The 20,558-nt window shown below is 39.1% G+C and overlaps 1 protein-coding gene across 2 annotated transcripts in view; it reads left to right on the top strand.

The window, feature by feature from the left end:
- The first annotated feature begins 206 nt into the window (after positions 1-206).
- Positions 207-20,558, top strand: part of CDH6 (cadherin 6) — a 129,241-nt gene continuing 108,889 nt past the window's right edge. Inside the window, exon 1 of one of the 2 annotated variants that reach the window (XM_082382246.1) lies at positions 207-403. Coding sequence is in view for 1 of the 2 variants with exons in the window: in XM_082382245.1 (XP_082238371.1) it covers positions 481-654 (174 nt within the window). In the remaining variant the exon portion in view is untranslated. The other variant, XM_082382245.1, reaches the window with a different exon arrangement.

A 20,558-nucleotide genomic window follows, 5' to 3' on the forward strand; every position in this document is an offset into this window, starting at 1 on the left:
GGAACAGACGAAGTCATGCAAGTTCTGAGTATGTCTTACCCTCCAAAAAATAAGAAAGGAAAAGAAAGGAAAGCCTGGGGCAGAGGGAGTGTTACAGGGAGCGAATTGCTCAGGACTTCAAACACAGGGAGTCATTCTGTCAAGGGGAGGGGGCGGGCGGGGGCAGGCACTGGGCCTCTCTAACAAAGTCCTCCTCTCTTTGCTCCCTCCCACTTCATTCACTTGCAAATCAGTGTGTGCCCACAAGAGCCAGCTCTCCCGAGCCCGTAACCTTCTCGTCCCGAGAGCTGCAGTTTCAGCCGCGACAGCAAGTACCGCTGAGCGGGCGACCGCAGCGTCGGCGGAGGCAGGAGCAGCCTGGGCGGGTCGCAGGGTCTCCCCGGGCGCAGGAAGGCGAGCAGAGGTGGGTTCGGTCTCAGTTGGCCATGGTGCATGCCTTTTCTTTTTTTAATTCTGTAGCGTTGATGGAAGCCAATCAGAATGAGAGCCATCTCCGCCCGTTGGGTGCCGCACGCTGGAGTTGGGAGGGATGTTCAGCCTGCGAGCCCAGGTCGGGGCGGGCGCTCGGGTCCGGCTGCGCGGGCGGCGCTGCTGCCGCTGCCCAGAACGGGCGCCGGTTCCCGGGGAGCTTCGGCGCCGCTCCTCCGCCTTCTGGTAAGACCGCGGCGGGGCTTGGTGGGGGCATATGTGACGGGGCCGCCGGGAAGAACCCACTGTCTTTCTCTCCGCCGGCAGAGGCTGCCAAGGGAGCTCCGGCATTTGCAAAGTTGGCTGGTCAATTACCAAGGGCGCTGGTGCGTACAGGACCCGCAGAGCCGTTTGGGGCTTGATTTATTCCCACCTGCCCACATTACAAGGGTCTGTGCAGGGACTGCTTTGGCCGAGTTACATTTCTTGGTTTGTGGGCTAAAGCAGAAAATTAGGTAGCTTGAGAACTCCCGAATGCTCCCAATAAGGAAAACTTCGGCTAAAGAGATGATTTGTCTCAGAGAAGAAGCTTTAAAAAAACTGTTAGCTTGCACGCTGGGGGCAACGCCTGCCGGCTCACATAGGGCAGAAATGCTTAGGTTGCAAGGAAAGTCCAACGTTGGACTCTGAAAATGGAGCACACCGTCCAGGGAAAAGTCATATGGAAGACGGAGCTCGCTCGTGCTCTTCCAAGGCTGGCCAGGCACAAATCTGGGGGATAACGCCTTCCCCGGACTGGTTGGAGAACAAACCAAGTGCGCCTGGTTTTAGGTGTCCGATGCAGGAAAAGTGGAGCCCCCAATGCGTTAATTACGGAATTTAATAAGAGGGAACGTTGCTATGTTGTGTATTGCAGAGCTGGGATTACTTCTGTAGTTATTCTTATGCCCACAGTTATCGGAAATCTCGAGATGGGAGATGCTGGAAAGGTCAGCGTCGTACTCAGAAGTGTTGTCACTGCTGCAATAAAATCTGTATTTTATGGGAAGTTATATGCAGGTCCTTGTTAGTGCAAGGGGCTGTTCACCTGAGTGAACTACAGAGAACATCCAAGTACCAAGAAGTTTAATCATCTGGAATAGCCACACATTTCTCTCTCCCTCTCATTTTTTTTTTTTGTAAAGACATTTTAATTATGATATTCACACTATGGAGGTGTATTATCCCGTGTCTCAGCCAATATTCATTTTCACTTACTGAAGCACATAATGTGGGAAAGAAGAGGTTTTTTCCTGCAAAAAATGTTGCTGGAGTGGCTGATATGTACATGTCTGACTGCTTTGGAGGGGTGCACATGCAAAATATGGGCTTTCTGAGTGGTTATAATCCAGGGGGTGCAAAATCCTCCCTGTGTGGGAAAAGGAACACAGGGATATACCTTGTTAATGCACAACTCTTCTAAGAATGAAGAACAAATAAGCTTATACAAACGGTTACCAAGGATTGCTTATTTCCTTTCTTTTCTTGCTGATGCCTGTCCCTGAAAAGGAAAACCTTTGGTATTTTACTTTAGAAGAAAAAAATCTCTTCCAGTTTGGCTTGAGCATCATCCTTTGTGTATCAGCACTTGCACAGCTCTGTGCTGGCTGTTTTTTTAGAGAGCCATAAAACAAGTGGTGTGAAGAAAGGGATATGATCAAGCAGGAGGAGGGCAAAGTTTATGCCAGAGGCCAGATTTTCAATGCAGAGCTCAGAAACTTAAAAGAAATCTAACAATTTACTGGAAAATGCAGTCACACAGGATTGTATCTCACCCCCTTTTGCTCTTTGGTGTGCTCTAATTAAAAAGGTATTGGGGGGAAATAAAAGGCAGATCTTTTTCTACCTGTTTTGATGGTTCATGGCATACTTTAGAAGCAGAGGAAGTAACCCATGTCTTCAGAAAAACATGAGAAGCAGCAATACATTTCTGAAGGAAAACAGCAATGGTTAGTTCTTCTGTGCTTGTCTACAATTATCTTTTGCTACCATTATAAATGACAGACTGGTGTCTCTATAGGGACTTTTAGCCCTTTACTATCTGGCTTTTACATCAATTTATTGCAATTACATTTCTTAATGCTAACTCTGCAAAGGTAATATATAGAAACATAATCATTTTCTACCAAGTTGCCTACTATCAGAAAATGTGTATAATACCTCCTCCACCCACCACTTCCATCAGCTTTGCAAGTAAAAACTTAATCTGAGGCACTCTTCCTTTTTAAGCAAAAATCTATCTTGCAAAATATTGCTCTGAGATACTTCAAATGGCTAATATCTCTAGAAAGCACAACTACAGTACCAGGACATCAAATGACACTTCCTTTTTACAAATGTATCAGTAACTTGGAACAACAGGTTCTGAATATCTAACTAGAGCTAATTGAGTGATTGTGCTACATAAGGATAAAAAAAAGAGATAAAATATGACAAATAACCTGAATGAAACCATGTTTCTCCCTAAGGAAGTAAAATGTGCAGTCCCCCCTTCTGGCCCTTACTCGTTTTGCAGTCGTGAATGCCAACTTACAGAGGCTAAATCTTTTGAACTAAGTAAACTTTTTTTAGTTGGAAGGGACCTCTAGTGGGTTACACCATGCATTTCTCCCTGCAGTTCAGTTGCATCATGGATTTTGTTATTTAAAATAATACACACATAACAGCTTTCCCTTCACTATCAATATAAGATGTTCCTTATTTTTAACTTTGCCAAGACTGTACTTCTTTCACTCAAATTTACCCAATAATAATAATGGCTCAAAAAGCTCCACATGAAGAACCCCCACCATGGGGGTTCATATTGCATATATGAAGCAATATTTGCAGAAAAAAATTAATTAACCTTTCAGAGATCCATGAACATACACAAGTTATACTGAACTAGAGGCTTCTATTTAAAAGAAGTCCCCATTCAAATAAGCATATATTAAAAGTCCAAAAGATGCTTAGATGCATGTGTCACTCTTATTCCAGGAAGGGTTCTTTATTTCTCTCTTTGATGTATCACAACACATTTTAGGTAACCTAGTCCTTAAAAAAATTCTGCCTGGAACTCATAGTAAGATAAGTTCTACAGTGGTGAATCAGCCTTTTCTGCTGACAGTCTGCAGGTTTCAACTTCCAATTTAAAAATCTGTTCTAAAGTTTGAAATGTGTTCCAAATGAGATAACATCCGGCAGAAGCCAGTTGCTTCTGCTGCTAGCTTAGTCACAGCAGCCCATTCTTTGGGGTCGATCAGAATTAGGGTCTCGCTTATAAAAATAACGAGCAGTAACTCAGTCTGAATTGCATTTTTTAATAGTGTTTCAGCCTAGCTAGCGTCTACTGAGCTTACCTTATTTGCTTCACAAAAAGGTGAAAATGTAGATAATCAAACCTTCCTGGTTTAAATTTTTTTCTGAATAATGATTCTAAATACAAAGACTCAAGAACATCATGCTAATAGTGAAGTTGCTGAAAGAAGAAAATTAAAATTCACCTACACACAGAGCACCCAGTTGTGACACTGTTTAGAGAAGAAATAAAGAAACGTAGGGTTTGGGTTGTTTTTTTTTTCTCTTCATTCTTTTCTTTTTTTCTCTCCATGAGGATTTTTTGTTTTATTTTGAACACAGATGAGAGTTTGAGAGAGTTTCCTAGATCTAAACAATATTTTTGTTTGAGCTTTCCTCTTATGAAGATTAAACCGGCCTACATTTTTTAAAGTTTCTATTCCTAAGGAATGCTCCCCTTTTCAAAGCAATCAGATGAGAAACCTCAAGGTTTTCCCTAATTAAGGTATACAGCCAAAAGTAGATAGTCTTTATAACCCCATCACTCACAAAGTAGAGAGAGAAGGTAAGAGGGGGAAAGTATAAATAATCCTTCAAAAAGGTGGTACACCTTCATTTACTACAGATGTAAATGGAGTAAAGCTCTTTAAGCCAAAATGATTGGGTCAGAGGGGACCAGATACAGTCTGTATTCTAACCGTTCAAGACTGAACTATCCAGGAAATTTTTAACTCTTCCAACAAAGAAAACTAACTGAAGAATGAATGCTGTGAGCACACATGCAGTGGACGCATATGCAGAGGGTTCTGTGTCCCCCATTCTCACAGATTATTAGAGATTATTTTACCTTGTTTCATCTGTTTAATATCATTACACTAAAACTGCTGGGTGCTCATTTCCTCTATTAATCAGATCACCTTGCTGAGATTTATAAGAGGAAGAGTTTAATTAAAGCCAGAATGTTACTATTAAATTTGATGTGCAGTATAAATGGGCAACATGGGTCCCAAGCTTTTCCTACCATATTCAGTGCTATCTTGTGGAAGAGAACAACTCAGGTAGAAGATGAGGAACATAAAGCTAGCCACACCACAGGGTATAATTTATCTTCATATTTCATCACTTGAAAAAGCACTGTGTTTTTCTCCTTCTATAATTCCCTAATTTGGTAGATCTGCCCAAAAGATGTTCAGGAGACCTAATAAATGATAGGAATGGAAAACAGCAAGAAAAAATTAAATTGAGGACGTGTCCCAGTTGAGTAAAATGAAAGGAGATGAGGAGGTGAATTTTTACATAAGAGGAAAACATATGAATAGAAATAGAATTAAAATTGCCATTTTTATACAGGGTGCATTTTCCACTTTATAAATATTGCTACTATTAAATACAACTTTATAAACATGATTACATCATTAACATGTTTATAAATACTATGCTTCTCTACCATGGAATGCAAATTTGAAAGTTATCCTTTAAAAAATCACCATCTAAAGGAAATGATCCTGCATGGATCATAAAATAAGCAGAGGAGTACATTTTTAAAAAGTGGTCTGAAATCCCAGCAGAATCAAAGAAAGGTTTTCTTAGTGCTTTGAAGAATATCGACTCCTTTCCTTCTATTATCTTTATTGTCCTGCGAGCTAAATAGATATACTGTGTGTCCTTCTGACACCTGCAACCCAAAGTATCCAGAAGTGATAAAGACCAAATATAAGTCATTCATTTGGATTCTGTATGTGGTATAGCGTGAAGAAAGACTGAACTAGCAGAACAGCACACCCCTACCCCATACATGACTGATAACAAATATGGCAAATATATTTTAAAATGTGTATGTGAATATATATATATATATATATATATATATATATATATATATATATTCAGCCAAGATTAAAAAAATACCAGTAAGCTCAGAATTTTTATACATCCAAATAGTGACGATGATAATTATAAAGTAAATGATAATAAACCTTTACTGAGCTTTTCTACATGTCACACACTGTTCTAAGTATTTTACATGCATTCTGTATGTTAATAATTATACAGTAAGTCAATAGGAAAATGTTATACTTGTATCCTTTTAAGCCCTTTTTTGGTTTGAATTTCTAGGAAATTTGTTTGAGCCAAGCACTTAATGAATGTGCTGTTAACAAACACTTCTGGTATCTTAGAAGTAAAAGTGTGACTCTCTGAGAAATACAAAGCAGCAGAGAGCATGGGAATGATCTGATTATTCTGAGCAGAGCAAAGCAGATTTTTAAGGCTGAGGAAAATGTCTGTAGGTTATTCAATTTTTAAAAACCACTTGGAAGTATGGATTAGAGTTTATAATTGTAGTAAAAAGGATTGTGTGGGCCATTTTTCTGAGCATAATAATGGTATTTTTTATAAGAGAATAAATTATCTTCTCTTGCCTTCAGAGAGGGCCTCAAGTTGGAGGGGATACTTCAGGAAGGTAGCTAAACATGACAACTATTTATTTCATTGACAGGGGGCTTCGCAACCTCAACTGCACCCCCTGAGGGCCTCAGTCCTTTCTTAGTGCATTGACAAACTCACTATATGCATAGCTCTGGCGACTGTAGGTAGAGTTGAATAAGACTGTATTTATTTCCTTCCTTTTCTGGTGGGTAAAAATAGTTATTTTCTTCTTTTATGACCACAGTTTTGTTATTTCATTCCCATCACAGTTCAGTGTTTGTTCTGAATCATGTCTTTACCAGGTAAAATTTTACAAGAAAAGGGATGAGGTGGGGAAGCAGGAAGGAGAAAGGAAGAAAGACATCCTCTTAACAATACAATAATATTATATGTGGTTGACAGTGATAAGCCATTTTCATTAAACTCTATTCTTTCTATTACCACCATTCAAAAAGTCATGTAGTTAATCCAGCCTTCATGGACAGTTTGACAATTAGAAATATACTCAGAGAATGTGAGACACAGAAAGGAGCTTAGAGATGACTTTACCCAACGCCCCTCATTTACATTTGAGATACCTGATGACCAGAGAGATGAAGTGACTTGTCCATGGATAAACTAAATTCATTTTGTTCTTTATCTCTATCTATGTCTTCTGTAACTTGACTTCTAGTTGTGGAGTATTATGACTTTTTATCATCTCCACTCAATTCTGGCATTAAAAATTGAAAGAGGAAATTTAAATCTATAATATTGTTATTTACAAATATGCTGTGAAGGAGCAGGCATGGAAACTTATGGAGAAAAGAAGGATTTAGATATCCTTAGGAATTTTATGTGTTCATACCTTTTGTAAAGCTCCTATTGCAAAGAAGAACTAAAATTTTCCTTCAAAATTTTGACCACTACTTGGGGCACATGATAAAAATGTAGGTTTTTGTTTTATTTGTAATGGCTTGAGGGTAATTTTGAGTGAACTTTATCTAAATCAGTAATTCCTCAGGCTATCCAAAGTCAAGTGTGCATCTTTGCCCAAAAAAGAAAAAGTTTATTGGTCAGTGATCAGATATGAAACATGATGACAACCTATTTATTATGTTTTTCATAACTCTCAATTTATTCAATTTAAGGACTCAGTGACCTTCCCACTTCTTTGGAGTTACAATGGCAGTTTTTTCACGAAAGTGTATCGATAAATTATATTGTTTTTTTCCCTTGACAAAATTAAAATCTGCAAGCAACCCAATGTTAACCCTCCCCCCTTTAAAAAAATAACTGTTAATGTTCCGTGAAATCCAAAAGTCTGAGGACCACTGGGTTAGATAATGAATAACATAATGCTGTAAAATGATTGACTTAGTCTTTTACTTGTTTGGATGAGTAAAAACTAAAGGGGAATTACAATGATAAGCCAAATAGATGGCCCAAAATATAAAGTCGTTCAAACAAAAGTTATCTTTTGATCCCTTAATTAAGCTTTATAGAGATTAATAATAACATTTGGAATACTAATACAACCTTTGACTATATTAATAGGTCCTCCAAAATTGTGCTTTGCCAAGATGATGGCCAGAATGTGTCATCAGCAATGAATTCGTCTACTTGATTACATAGTAGATTATTCAGTAGAAAACAAGAACTTTTAAATTTATATCTAATTTTTTTAAAAACCCAGCTCAATTTAACTGTACACATTATTAAAGGGGTATCTTTTTTTCCTAAAAGTGAACTACATATAACTGTGAACTAACACAAATTTTCTAAGGTGTCAATTTGTATTTTAAGGTATGTGTTGTTACATCAAAAAGCAATTGCCTTCTAGCTTATAGTACAGATTTCAGTCATGAAAATGAGCTTATCATATTTTGAGCTGCAAAGCATAAACCGCCTTTGCAGGATTAAAAAAAGAGAGTTTTATTAATCTACTATCATCCATTTTATAAAATGTTTGGCACTGCTCAATTTCACATTCAACTAAAATATTCTAATCTCTTCTTAGCAACAGGTTCTGATTTAACACTGATCAAAACCGTGTGGTCAGACTAAGTAATCACCAATGTAAAATGATAAAATTCACCAAGACTGGTATATGACTGCTGATCCTAATTTGAATCAAGTAGAGCTACTATATCTTCCAGCAATTATTCGCTAGTAAATTACTTGTACAAAAGTATCTAGTTGGGATTTTGTCAGTGTTTCATAAAGAATTAAATTCTATGAGGAAGGCCTTGTGATAAAGATCAGTGCCACAGTTTTACTCTCTTTCTGACTCATATTCCTTTTTATCAAGAGAGGTGTTTGGGGCAGGTCCTAATTAAGACAGCAGAATGAAGGGGTCATTTACTGGTAACTGTCATCAAGAGGAGGTGGTCCCAAACCTCCAGATCCAGAAAGTACCAGCTCTGCAATAATTTTTGCATTCAAGGAACATGTATTTACCTGCAGGTAAACTGCCTTTGAAATAAGTGCAGGCATGCCAAATACAGGTCCCATATTTTAAAATTTTGTGTCACGATACTTCCCTTTCTTCCTCAATGTGCTTTTAAATTCTCAGATGCCACATTCCAAAATATCTTTACAAATAGCACCATGGTTTATGTTTTAACTTTCCCCCCTTGAATTCAAACATGTGTGTACTTTGTGTTCTAAAAAAACAATGCAATTAAGTTTAAGAGATGACCCAATAGAGGGAAGGACACTGCTAGATATCTAGTAATCGTGTGAATAACCACTTTTTCACCAAATAGAATGCTAAATAGGACAGTTACTTTACTTAAAATATGAAGTTGAAAGCTACATAAGAGTAAAATGCTCTCAAGCGACTGAGTTTAATGTGATGTAATGAAAATTTTTATATAGTGGACAGAGAGGGGAGAAATTATTGAAACCCTATGCTGGGTTAATTGTGCACCAAACAACAAGAAGTTCGCTTTGCACCCTGGATGTTCTGAACATTAATAGAGCATATGTCTGCCTCCCAATTTGTCACTAAATTAAGATAGATTTTTTAATTGCTTATTTTTTCTTCTTTCTCCATATGATAATCATGGCTGTTTAGAGAAACCAATCACGAAAACAAGAGCCAAACCTGCCCTGCTTTGTAATTAAGAAATAGGCAATAATATCCATGATGTTATCAAGAAAGACTTTAAAGCAAGTGAAATTTGGGCTCAACAATCCAAAGAAGCAGCCACAAGGCTCCAACTCCTCAGAAGATACTGCACTTGTCAAATACTTTCCAATTTAGTTTTCACCTGATTGACAAGTGCTCCTAAAAACAATGCCAAGACTTTAGGAAATTTTCTTGATTCCCTGTACAGCGAGAGCCCACATGATACAAATATAAGATGCCTTGTGGAATGAATAAATACAGGTTGGGAAGAAAGGAGAAAATGGTTTTAAAATATCACTTCTTCCATCTCAAGATCACAGTTTTAAGATGAAGGCATCACTAGCAAATGTAAGCATATAGTGAAGGCTCAATAAATGCTTACTGTGAAATTCTTCTCATACAAGCTGCAAAAGATTCTCTTAAATATTTCTCCAATTTATTTCCTTTTCAAGTTTATTCACACCAGTGAAAAAATATAACTTTTCTATCCTGTGCTATAATTTTTAATAATTCTGACTCCTTTAAAAGGAGTCAGTTTGAAAGGAAAACCCTATCAATGGTGTCCTGAGAGCTAGAGGGACTAGGCATGTAAACAGAGCTACTCAGCTTTCAAAATTGGCCACCAGACCTCTTCTTCCTCCAGGCAGATTTTTATTAAACTTGGTATTAAACAATGTTGCCTTGAGCCTGATTAACAATTTATGCCTTCCTAAACAGTTTAACAGAAGTCTGCCATTTTGATTTTTTAATTCTTAATTTGTGTTTGGAAACAGGATGTTACCTCTGAGTTTACACTTTCAATTTACGTATTTTATTTTTCAGAATTCAAACCTAAACTAAACATTGTTCTTTCTGAATTTTTTTTCTTTTACAGTTTTAGTATCCATGTGTGCTACTGTATATTTTCTATGATAAATAAAGCAGTTGCTTTTTTTGCTAAGTGACTTTTTTTTTTACCTCTCATTCAAATAATCCTAAATGTTCTTTTTAAAATATTTTGAATCTATTACTTGAGAAAAAATAAGAAAGATTATTGGGAAAAATGAGTAGAATAATAATAAAAGCTAACACTTGGCACTTACAATATTGCAGGCTCTATTCTAAATGGTTACGTGAATTTAATGTTCACAACAATGTTCTGAAGTAAATACTGTCAATCTTCCAATTTTAAAGACAAAACTGGGAGACAGAGCACTTAGGCAACTTGCCCAGTGTCATACACCTAGTACTTGTCAGAGCTAAAATTAAATCCTGGCAGTCTTGATAGCCCAGACTCTTAAATATTAAATTCTAGTGCCTCTTATGCTTAATATATATGTATGTATATATACCCAAATAGATGGTAGATAGATGGATAGATTCAAATGTTTATATCTCAAATCCAAAAATAATGTCAAAGGTGTAGAGATTTATATATATATATATATATATATATATATACACACACACACACACACACACACACACATATATATATATCCACGTACATATATATGCAATATATATAACGCGTACATTTTTCTCAGGACTCAAAAAATATAATTAACATCTTTCCCTTTCATGCCTCAATGAATTCATCAGTATATTCCCACAACAAGTTAGATCAATTAATTATAGCCCAAAGCAGCAGATATCAGCCTCACAAAAGCCTTTTAGCTTTAGGCCAGGCTTTTCACTTTAATTTGAGTCAGTCTTACAATCACTTACTGTTGGTCCCAAGGGAAACCTGGCAAGAGTTTTTGGAAGGTTCAGACTCAGCATTCATTAATTTATTCATTCTATAATATTTATTGAGACCCTCCTGTGCCCAGTCCTGGAGAGACACTGGGTGATAAGACAACATACACTAGCACTTTGAGGGAAACAGATTCTTTCCTCATATTCTATACAAGATAAATCCCATAAGAACTAAAGATTAAGAGTGCAAAATAAAACTGTAACTTTACTGACAATTAGGTAAATATATATTTATAATCTTGGGATAGTAATGGACTTCCTAAGCATGAAGCCAGAACTTGAAAACAAAGTGAAGGAAGACAGCAAAGTGAAGGAAAGCTTGCTCTAGTAATAAAAGGCCAATCAATAGTGCCAGCTTTGTATAAAATGAATAGGACATTCAGAGTTGATTATATTTGTCTTCTCCCCATACCTGCATCTTACATGAACATGGAAATTAGCCTTTAGTTTCAGTATATTATGATTTATAGGGTCTCTATTCAATTTAAGATTTTGGTTTTTGACCTCCTGCCCCAGTTTAGAAAGAACCACCACATCCCTCTTCACTACCAAAAGCTTAGTACAGTTTTATTTTTAATAGAATGCCTCAGAATACTTTCATGTTGTTTCTTTCACTAATCCCTACAATTCCCCCAATGAGTTTGTGGTACAATATAAAGTAGAAATACTTTTCAGCAAGAAATCATTTTACACAAGAAATTTAAGATTTAGGTGATGGCATTTCAATTTAATTCAATAACCATTTAATTAACACTTAAGTACAAGACATTGCGTTGGGTGCCATAGATAACACCATGACATCCAGTTGGTTACAATATGTATTTAATACAGGCATACCTCAGATATTGTAGGTTTGGTTCCAGACAACTGCAATAAAGCAAGCCACATGAATTTTCTGGTTTCCCAGTTCACATAAAAAGTATGCTTTCACTATACTGTACTCTATTAAGTGTGAGATAGTATTATGTCTTTAAAAATGTACATATCTTAATTTTAAAATAATTTATTGCTAAAAAATGCTAACCATCACCTGAGCCTTCAATAAGTCGTAATCTTTTTGCTGGCGAAGGGTTTGAAATATTGCGAGAATTACCAAAATGTGACAAAGAGACACAAAGTGAGCAAATGCTGTTGGAAAAATGGCACCAACAGACTTGCCCAATGCACGGTTGCCACAAACCTTCAATTTGCCAAAAACAGTAACTGGGAAGTATAATAAAGCGAGGTGCAATAAAAGGAAGTATGCTTGTATTAAATAATACTGCTAGAAACTGCCATTTTAGAAACTTATTCAATGAATAGATAGATATTCTGTCAGGATTCAATCTTTCAGTCATGAAATAGATTAAGGTCTACCATTGCTAAACCTAGACTTTAATGTGTTGACACCCAAGCTCAGTACCAGTATTAATATTCAGCTGGTGTACACCGGAACAGCTGTCCAGGTTGCTTACCTCCAGTGTCCCCCCTCATCTTCACTGACCGAATGGCACTGGATCTTCAAGGAAAAGGGCAAGAATCTGTTTGTCTAGGAAACTTTCCCTGACTTCCACTCACCTGTCCTGGACTCAGCTTAGATTTTTCACTGCATGATCTTATAATAGCCTTTACTTAGCCTCAGTACAACTGTAAACATGTTGTTTCAAAAGCATCTACAAGATTGTTCAGGTCTCACCTATCACACTGTAAGTACCTAGAGAACAAGGCCTCTGGGTCTTACATTTATCACTAAGGCCTAGCACTGTTTTTGACAAATGATGTTTGTTGAAAGAAGAAATGGAGAGTATTCATTATAAAATTCTGGACTACCTTTATATGCTTTTACATTATTCATGTTGAATGTTAGTTTTTGTTTCTTGTAACCTGATTTCCTTTGAACATATTGCAGGAATACACTTAACAAGCAAGAAAGGTCAGTGCCAGCCTCCTAGACAGCCCAGAACAAAGGGGTATACCCAACAGAAGGGTGATGGCCCCAGGATGACCTTGGTGCCTGCGGCCAAATGTCCGAAATAGGGTTACAGACCACATCACTGATGGGTCTCCTAATACAATACTTGAATTTTTTATTTGGGATGTTTTCTTATCTAAAAGTTGCAATTTCTTTGGTCACTCCACCCCAAGGCATAGAATTGTTTAGAGCTTTTATTAATGTGTTCAGGTTGAAAACTAGAGCTGTGTATATTTTCTCTCTTTGGTGTGTAGGCTAGCATGATAAACCTTGGTTATCTTTTGGTTTATTATCTACCCATAATAGTACATCAAATGGAATCTACAAAACAATCTTATGTACATGTTTTATGAGCAAAATCATTTTTCCCCTAAATTCCTACCCTAGACATGTTTCTTGAGGTTCTATAGGAAGTCTAATACCAGATTCTACATACCTTGTTATAACCTTGAACAGGACTCCACAAAATAGACTGAATTAAATTCAACTGATTATGTAGTCCTGTTTCATTCCTTAAGTGGCAGTCAATGCATGGAATGGGATCTTCATGAATATTATTTGGCAATGAAATATGCAGTTCAGCCCAGCTCTCTCTGAGCATGCAAAGTGTTTTGTAAGGTTTGAGATGAAGTGGGAGAGGTTTGGATGATGTTCTTTATACTTCCTCTATTTAGTGTGATATCCATCAGCCTGAAGTCAAAGGTACATGGAGAATTTTAAACTTACTAATCAATAGAAGTTAGTTTGTTTTACGTAAGTGGATTTCCTAGAGCAGAATAGGTACCATGGTACATTCTGGACAATTTGTCTCTTATATCTCACCACTATGGGAAATTGTAACTTCCAAGGAAAGGGAGTAGAACTATGGGTTCAGAAAAGTTAGGAAAGTGAGTCCCAACACTGCTTCTCTGCCTCTACACCATTCCTTTGGTTAACACTTTCAATCAGTAACATCTTGCGTTAACACAAGTAACCTAAACATTGTAGGTGCAGCCTCTCCCACACTTCACATCCCCAACTTTAGAATGATAAGTAGAGAATTAAAGGATTTTCCGGAGTGATTAAGCTATTCCGGGTAAAGGGGAAGCCAGTAAGTACGCCTACTAACAGAGGAAAGGCAATCAAAAGTAAGCTATAGTAATTCATGTTCAGCATCCTAAAAATCTGATTAATTCTTACTCTTTCTCACCAAGTATTTTCAGCTTGTGTATTAGGATGCTTTGGGCTATGGGTGAGAAAAAAATCCCATTTCAAATTGGAAAGAAATAAATACAATTATATTTTACAAAAGAGACAGTCCATAGAAACACAGGTTCCAAGTGATCCATAGATGACTGGAATGATCAAAAACTCTAGATCTTTCTGTTTATCCCTCCTGCCATCTTCAGCATCAATGACATTCAACCAATGATTTCCCTCAAACTTTAAGATGATTGCCAGTGGCTACTGGGACTACATCCTTCCTTATTTTTGTCTAGCAGAAGAGAGAGAAAAACCTCTCTCACAATCAAGGATTAAGGGTAGTATCCTTCAGTCAGACTGAGCCAGTTCAGGACATATGACCACTCAATATATTACTAATTGCTGGGAAATCCCATGTGCTAATTGGCTTTTTAGACTAAAGATCTATTCTTGGGATCAGCTTCCCTTGATTTGTGTGTATGTGTGAGTGTGAGTGTGTGTGTGTGTGTGTTTGGGGGAGGAAAGATACCTAGACAAAACTGTGATTCTATCAGGAAGAAAGAAGATGAGAAATGGACGTTGGGTAGTTAACAAACCCTGTCTACTACAATTTAGCCCGAGAATCAGTATTACTCTAAGTGAAAATCTAAGTGTTACATAGGTGAGGGATTCAATGGAATTCAGTTTCATAAACCATAGCTTTAGAGGTAATAGATAATAAGACCAAAACCCCCCTATTCCATCAAGTGAGGAGTACCTGCAAAATGGCAACTAGAATGATACTAAACCATTTTAATGACCTCTGTTCCTATCTTTTATTTTACTCTGTGCATGAAGTGGGTTTTTGGTGTATTTTGGGGGGGAATTTACTGACTAGAAATACATCACTGTCCAAAAAGAAAACATTTTTTCCATCTAGGGAATTGAGGATTAACTAGCTGGAAGGGAAATATAATTTCATTTTGTTCTCATAGTCTCATTTAGAAAATAATCTTAAGAGATTCAAAGGACATCATGCCATGTGAGCACTCTCCTTGCTCTCAAGGGACTTGGCCTGGGCTTTAACTTTTCTAGCATTTTCTGAAGTGTTTTCTTAAGCAACATTTTTGCCTTTAGCACTGTCCTAACCACTGGAGCTTTAAGAAATCTTTAAAAAGTGTTGTTTAAAAATAGCATCACAAAACAATTTTCTTTTCTCTGCCTTACTAAAAATATCCCAAATCTTTCTTTAAGAATGTTTTTTTTTCTTTTCGGTTTTATTTGAAAGGCAACTAAGCTGAAATGCAGATGTTTATCTAAATCCAAGTCAAAACGGTATGAAAAATAATTACAAAATGTAAAAATGAAAGCTCAACAGAGTGCTGCCCCTGCTACTTTGGTAATTTAAGGCAAAAGTGAGGTTCTGGGGTTGCTTTTTTACAAATGCATTTATGTGGATGTGCTGTATGCCACACAACAGGATGTTCTGAACATCCTGTAATAAAGTCTAAAATCTTACATTTTTTTCTTCATCTTATTTGTGTTCCCTTAGAACTGACCTTGCCACAATGAGTTCACTCACCTCTGCAATTGTTTAACTATGATAAAAACGTCTTTTTTTTTGCCAAGCAATTTAGGGGCAGAATTAAGGAGCCATGACCATAAAGGCTTCAAATTTAAGTAGGAGATGAGTTACATGTGAAATTTTGAGGAAAGGGGGCATTGAGCTCTTAAACTGTCCTACTTTGCGTGACAAGGGGAGTCCCAGGTTGACTGTGTAGGTACAAATACTTCACAGCTGGGCAGATGACCCTGTTGGATGTTTCTCTTAGTGCATTTTTCTCCTATAAATGAGGATAATGGTAGTTTCAACTTCAGAAGGGTGTTGTGAGGAGTAACTGAGATAATGCTAAGCATGTAGGAAGCACCCCCAAAATATTAGGTGTTTCTGTTGCTGCTGTTATTGTTATCGTGACTTATTCCAAACATTCAATCAATTTGAGGGTCCTGGGTATTTTTAACATGCTACAAGTTTTGTTTTTTGTTTTTTTTTTAAATTTCACTAATTGAAATGATGCACATTTTTTATGTCACCAACGTAATGTGCCACTGAGGGCAACATGCCCATAATTCTACTCACTGAAACGGGTTTTGGCTGACACAGTGAATGTGCCAAATGTGGCTTAAATTCAGAATTTCCTCAAAACCTCTTCAGCACCGTTCCCCAGAAAATCTGCAACCCGAGCTGGGCTCCTCATTTGGGTTTGCAAAGGTGTGAACTAACTGCATTCAAAATGAAGTAAAAATTGTAGATATGAGTTCTGTTCAGCACATCATTCTCTTCGGGATCTTATTCTAACCTGCCGGCCAGCTGCCCTTGCCCATGTGGCAACAAATGGAGGAAAAAAGCAAGAGACCACAACTCTGGCCTCGGAAACACGTGGCGCTGGCATGAGAAGGCACACATGCACGTACACAACAGACACACAACACCAGCTCCACCACCAAAAACACCTCAATCAGGGGAACGAGAAGGTTCTGGTTCAAAATGGCGACGTCAGACGGCCCGGACCGCACTCCTCCCGCGAACACAGGGAACCTACCGCCACAGACGGAACTACTTCCTCTGAGAAAAACCCAAAACCTGGCTGAGCAACTCCTACCAGAGAAGACCCACATGCAAACAGGTAGGAGACGTCGGGGCACCATCCCGCCCTAAACCGCAGCCCCCCGGCGCGGCAAATCGGGAGGGAACTCAAAACCGCAGCTTCTCCCTGAGGAGCGAAGGGTTTGAACCCCACCGCCCGCACCTGCACCGAAGAGAGGCCCCCCAAATATCTCTGAAGACCAACCGGGCTCCGGTCCACCAGTCCCACAGGGCTGACGGATCAGAGAATCGGCTCTTACGGGGCTCGCAGGGGCAGGACTCACCTGCCGCAGGCCCAGCGCGGGCGGAGACGAGGGGCGCCGGCATCCGTGTGGGAGCCCTTCACTTGCTTGACTCGCGGCTTAGCTTCTGCCTGAAGGGCAGGCCTCTGATTTGACACATACGCTGGGGGCAGCTGTGGAGCTCCTGAGAGGGAGGCTGGCAGGCTCCACCTCTAAGCTCTCTCAGCCCGCGCCCCAGCCGTGGCGCCACCTTCCCGCCTTCGCGCTCGCGCCCCCTCCCCCCGTTCCTCGCGCCTCCTCCCCCCTTCCTCGCGCCTCTTCCCCTCTTCCTCGCGCCTCTTCCCCCCGTTCCCCGTGCCCCTCCCCCTTCCTCACGCCCCCTCCCCCCGTTCCTCGCGCCTGTCTCCGGGTGGGAGCTTTCACGCACGCCTGGTGCCCGGGCTTTCAAGGCTACCGCCCAAGGACACCTCTTAATTGCCCGCCTCTGGTGACGGGGGCTTACGTTCCTGGATCTCGGGAAGAGTTCTCGGCAGGCTGCCACCCTGGGCACTGCGGGGACAGCACAGGGAAACCCCCTACCCGTTCCAAGAAAGAGGCCCATTTGTCTGTCTTGGAACTTGGGCTGAGGGGCAGGCTTCAGATCTGGCCCAGAACTGGGGTCCCAGGGCCCCGCTCTCAGGGAACAAAGGCCAGTGCATGCCATCATCTCTGCACTTGACCTCCACCTCTTTACAGCTGGCAGTATCTCCCAGACAGGGCCTTATACCCTCACCTGGAGCCCGGATTTCTGGCTGCCACCCTGGGGACACCTCTGGATGGCCTGGCACTGAGGCCAGCAGGGTTTATGCTTGCAGTCCCCTAGGGCTAGATCTATGAGAATTAGCCTTTATCATATAAAGTTTACTTTTATGTTTATAAATATAATTATATAACTATAAAAATTTGCAGTGTAAGTTGCTTTGTGTCATAAGAATAATAGTCTAGTCAGAATAAAATTAGTATTACTTAGAGACTTGTAGAAAAAAATGTTATTTCAAATTTCAGTTCATATACATAATTTTTGCAAAGTGTATGTGATCAATATAAGTCATTCAAGCATAAAAATTACATTAGATTAAAATATGTGGGGGAAGTTGAATGGAAAGGAGCTCATAACAGAAGGAATGGTATAAAATTTCAGACTGTTAAAATGATCTCGTGCACATATTTTTAGATGAGGCATTGTAGCTGTTGAACTGCTATTGTATTAAGAGTCCACTGGAAAATTTTTAGAGTGATTTGATAGTTTGTTTTACTGTTAATATTTACAATTGACCAGAAATTACATTATTTTCAACAACTTAAACTTACAGTGAAATATTTTTAACTGTTAACAAAGTGGAAGAAATACGTAGATTTTTTTCAGTATTATTTTGATTAACATGAAAGCAAAAAGTTTGAGGTCCCCTATGGCAGGCCGTGGAAAACTAATGTGTACATATACCACTCATATTGGTAGAACTTTAACTGACATGCTTTTGCTCTGAGACTCTGGTTCATCCCTAAATTCCTCAGTTGGGGCACTTTTGTAGCTGGCATTAGATTTCCCAGAAATCTAGTCCAGGTAGCTCTGCACCAAGCCCAGGCTGATTCCTTTGCACAGTCCTTCCCCTAACATGAGTGGAGAAAACGTCAGACCAGCAGGTCTCTCCTGGCAGGTTTCCAGTTTTAAAGTCTCCTAAAAACAATATATTCATCAAAAATAAGACACACAGACGCAGACCCAGCTGCGTCTGATTCTCTATTTCTCTAACTCTATAATATGGTTTTACTAATGATACACTCGATTTACATTATTAAACATAATACTTATTCTAATAGTTTTCAAATTATTAATTTAGATTTAAGGGGTTTTACCTTTTTTTTCTAAAAACAGTGAGTGGCTGCATGTGTTATATTAGTATTTGGGGACTGCATCGGATACTGCTCAGGCACCATTTCAGATCTCCTAACTTCCCCTGTGTCTCATTCCAGCCACTGCCATGACAACCAGTTGTACGCATATTCTGACCCACTTTTTTGCAAGTGCACACCTTGCTTTCTGCCCTGGGGCTTATCTGTTGATACCACAAAGTGAGACACTACAGGAACCTGTTCCATGCTAACCCCTATACAACCCAGAAGTGCAGGCGATTTGTTTCAGGAGGTGAATCTTTGACAAATCAAGGCTTGGAGCCTATGAATAAGTGTTTCTCCCTTTCTTCCCCAGGAGAGATGGTCCTGAGATGCATTTCATAGGATTTCTAGGATGATCCCATGAAGTGGTGGCCGACTTGATAACACTTTCTTGTAATCAGTTCTCCTTTCTCTCTTTGCTGCCCCAAAATTCTGTTCTCAGGAAAAACAGCGCCCCCCCCCGAAAAAATTTGCATATAAAAGATGGGCGGAATGAGTTACAATTCTAAAAATCAAGGCTACCAGCTTATTTTTGTAGCCCAACTACATGCCCCTGAACACCTCCCTTTGCTATTCCCATCTCCTGTTCTTCTGATAGTCATCATTCATTCATATTCACTCATTCATTTATTCATTCTTATTTTCAGCAAGTATTGAAGGCTTGCCTACTATATGGTAATGACAGCAGATACAATTATAAATATAACCCCTGTTTCCTTCACTGAGGACTTTACATCTCCAGGCAAATTCTCAAAAAGGACTGGTAGGGGACTCTTTGAATGCATTTTTCTCAAATCTGAAAGCACAGATGCAAGCTACTTCACTGGCTGGATGATGATGGGAAAGAACATTAGAACCCAAACAATGAAAGCACAGAAGGAAGGCTACAATATACCCACTGGAAAGCCTCTCAAGCAATACAAGTCTCAGACGTTCAGAGGTGAAACAGTGTATAGTTTACAGCAAGGATGAAAGGGCTAAAATGAAAACTACATCTCCAGACCACACACTAGATGTTGGCGTCTCCATCCTGTATGGAGCTCAGCCGGAAAACAGAGGTGCTGCTGAGCACCTCTGTTGGGTGAAGGGCTCTGGAGAGTGGGTGGTGGGGTGGTCGTACTGGAAAACAGCAGACTGTTAAGTGGAAGAAGCCCAGCCTGAGCAGTAAACTGCTGCTGAAACAGGTTTATGCAGAATGTGATTGTATGTCTTTTTAACAGCCTCTAAAAGTATTTTTTTAAAGCCTTTTCGGAAGTAGTCTCTTTTCCCGTTGTACTGTCAGTTGGCAGATGCCTCTGGGAAAGGGGGATCTGCTTTCTAAAAGCCTCTTAAATAATGTTGGTTAAAAATTACTTTTAAAGCTGGATAGCACCTTGCCCTCTTCCTCTCACCCTCCCCAGTGCCTTTCTTTTTCCCCAGCCCTATCTGATTTGCCAATTACTTTCTTCAGAATCCTCTCTCGTTCTCTTGACACCTGTGCTGACAGAACATCCTGTCCTGGCAGGCAACTGCCAATTCTCATCGGAAAATGATTGCTAAACATTTCAGCACCAGCTCACAAGAAGAGCTCCCCCCTCTGCCCATTGGCACCATAGAAACCACCATTATTCTTCATAATTGTGA

The sequence above is a fragment of the Balaenoptera borealis genome (assembly GCF_965194805.1).
Source record: "Balaenoptera borealis genome assembly, chromosome: 2".
Classification (NCBI taxonomy): Eukaryota; Metazoa; Chordata; class Mammalia; order Artiodactyla; family Balaenopteridae; genus Balaenoptera; species Balaenoptera borealis.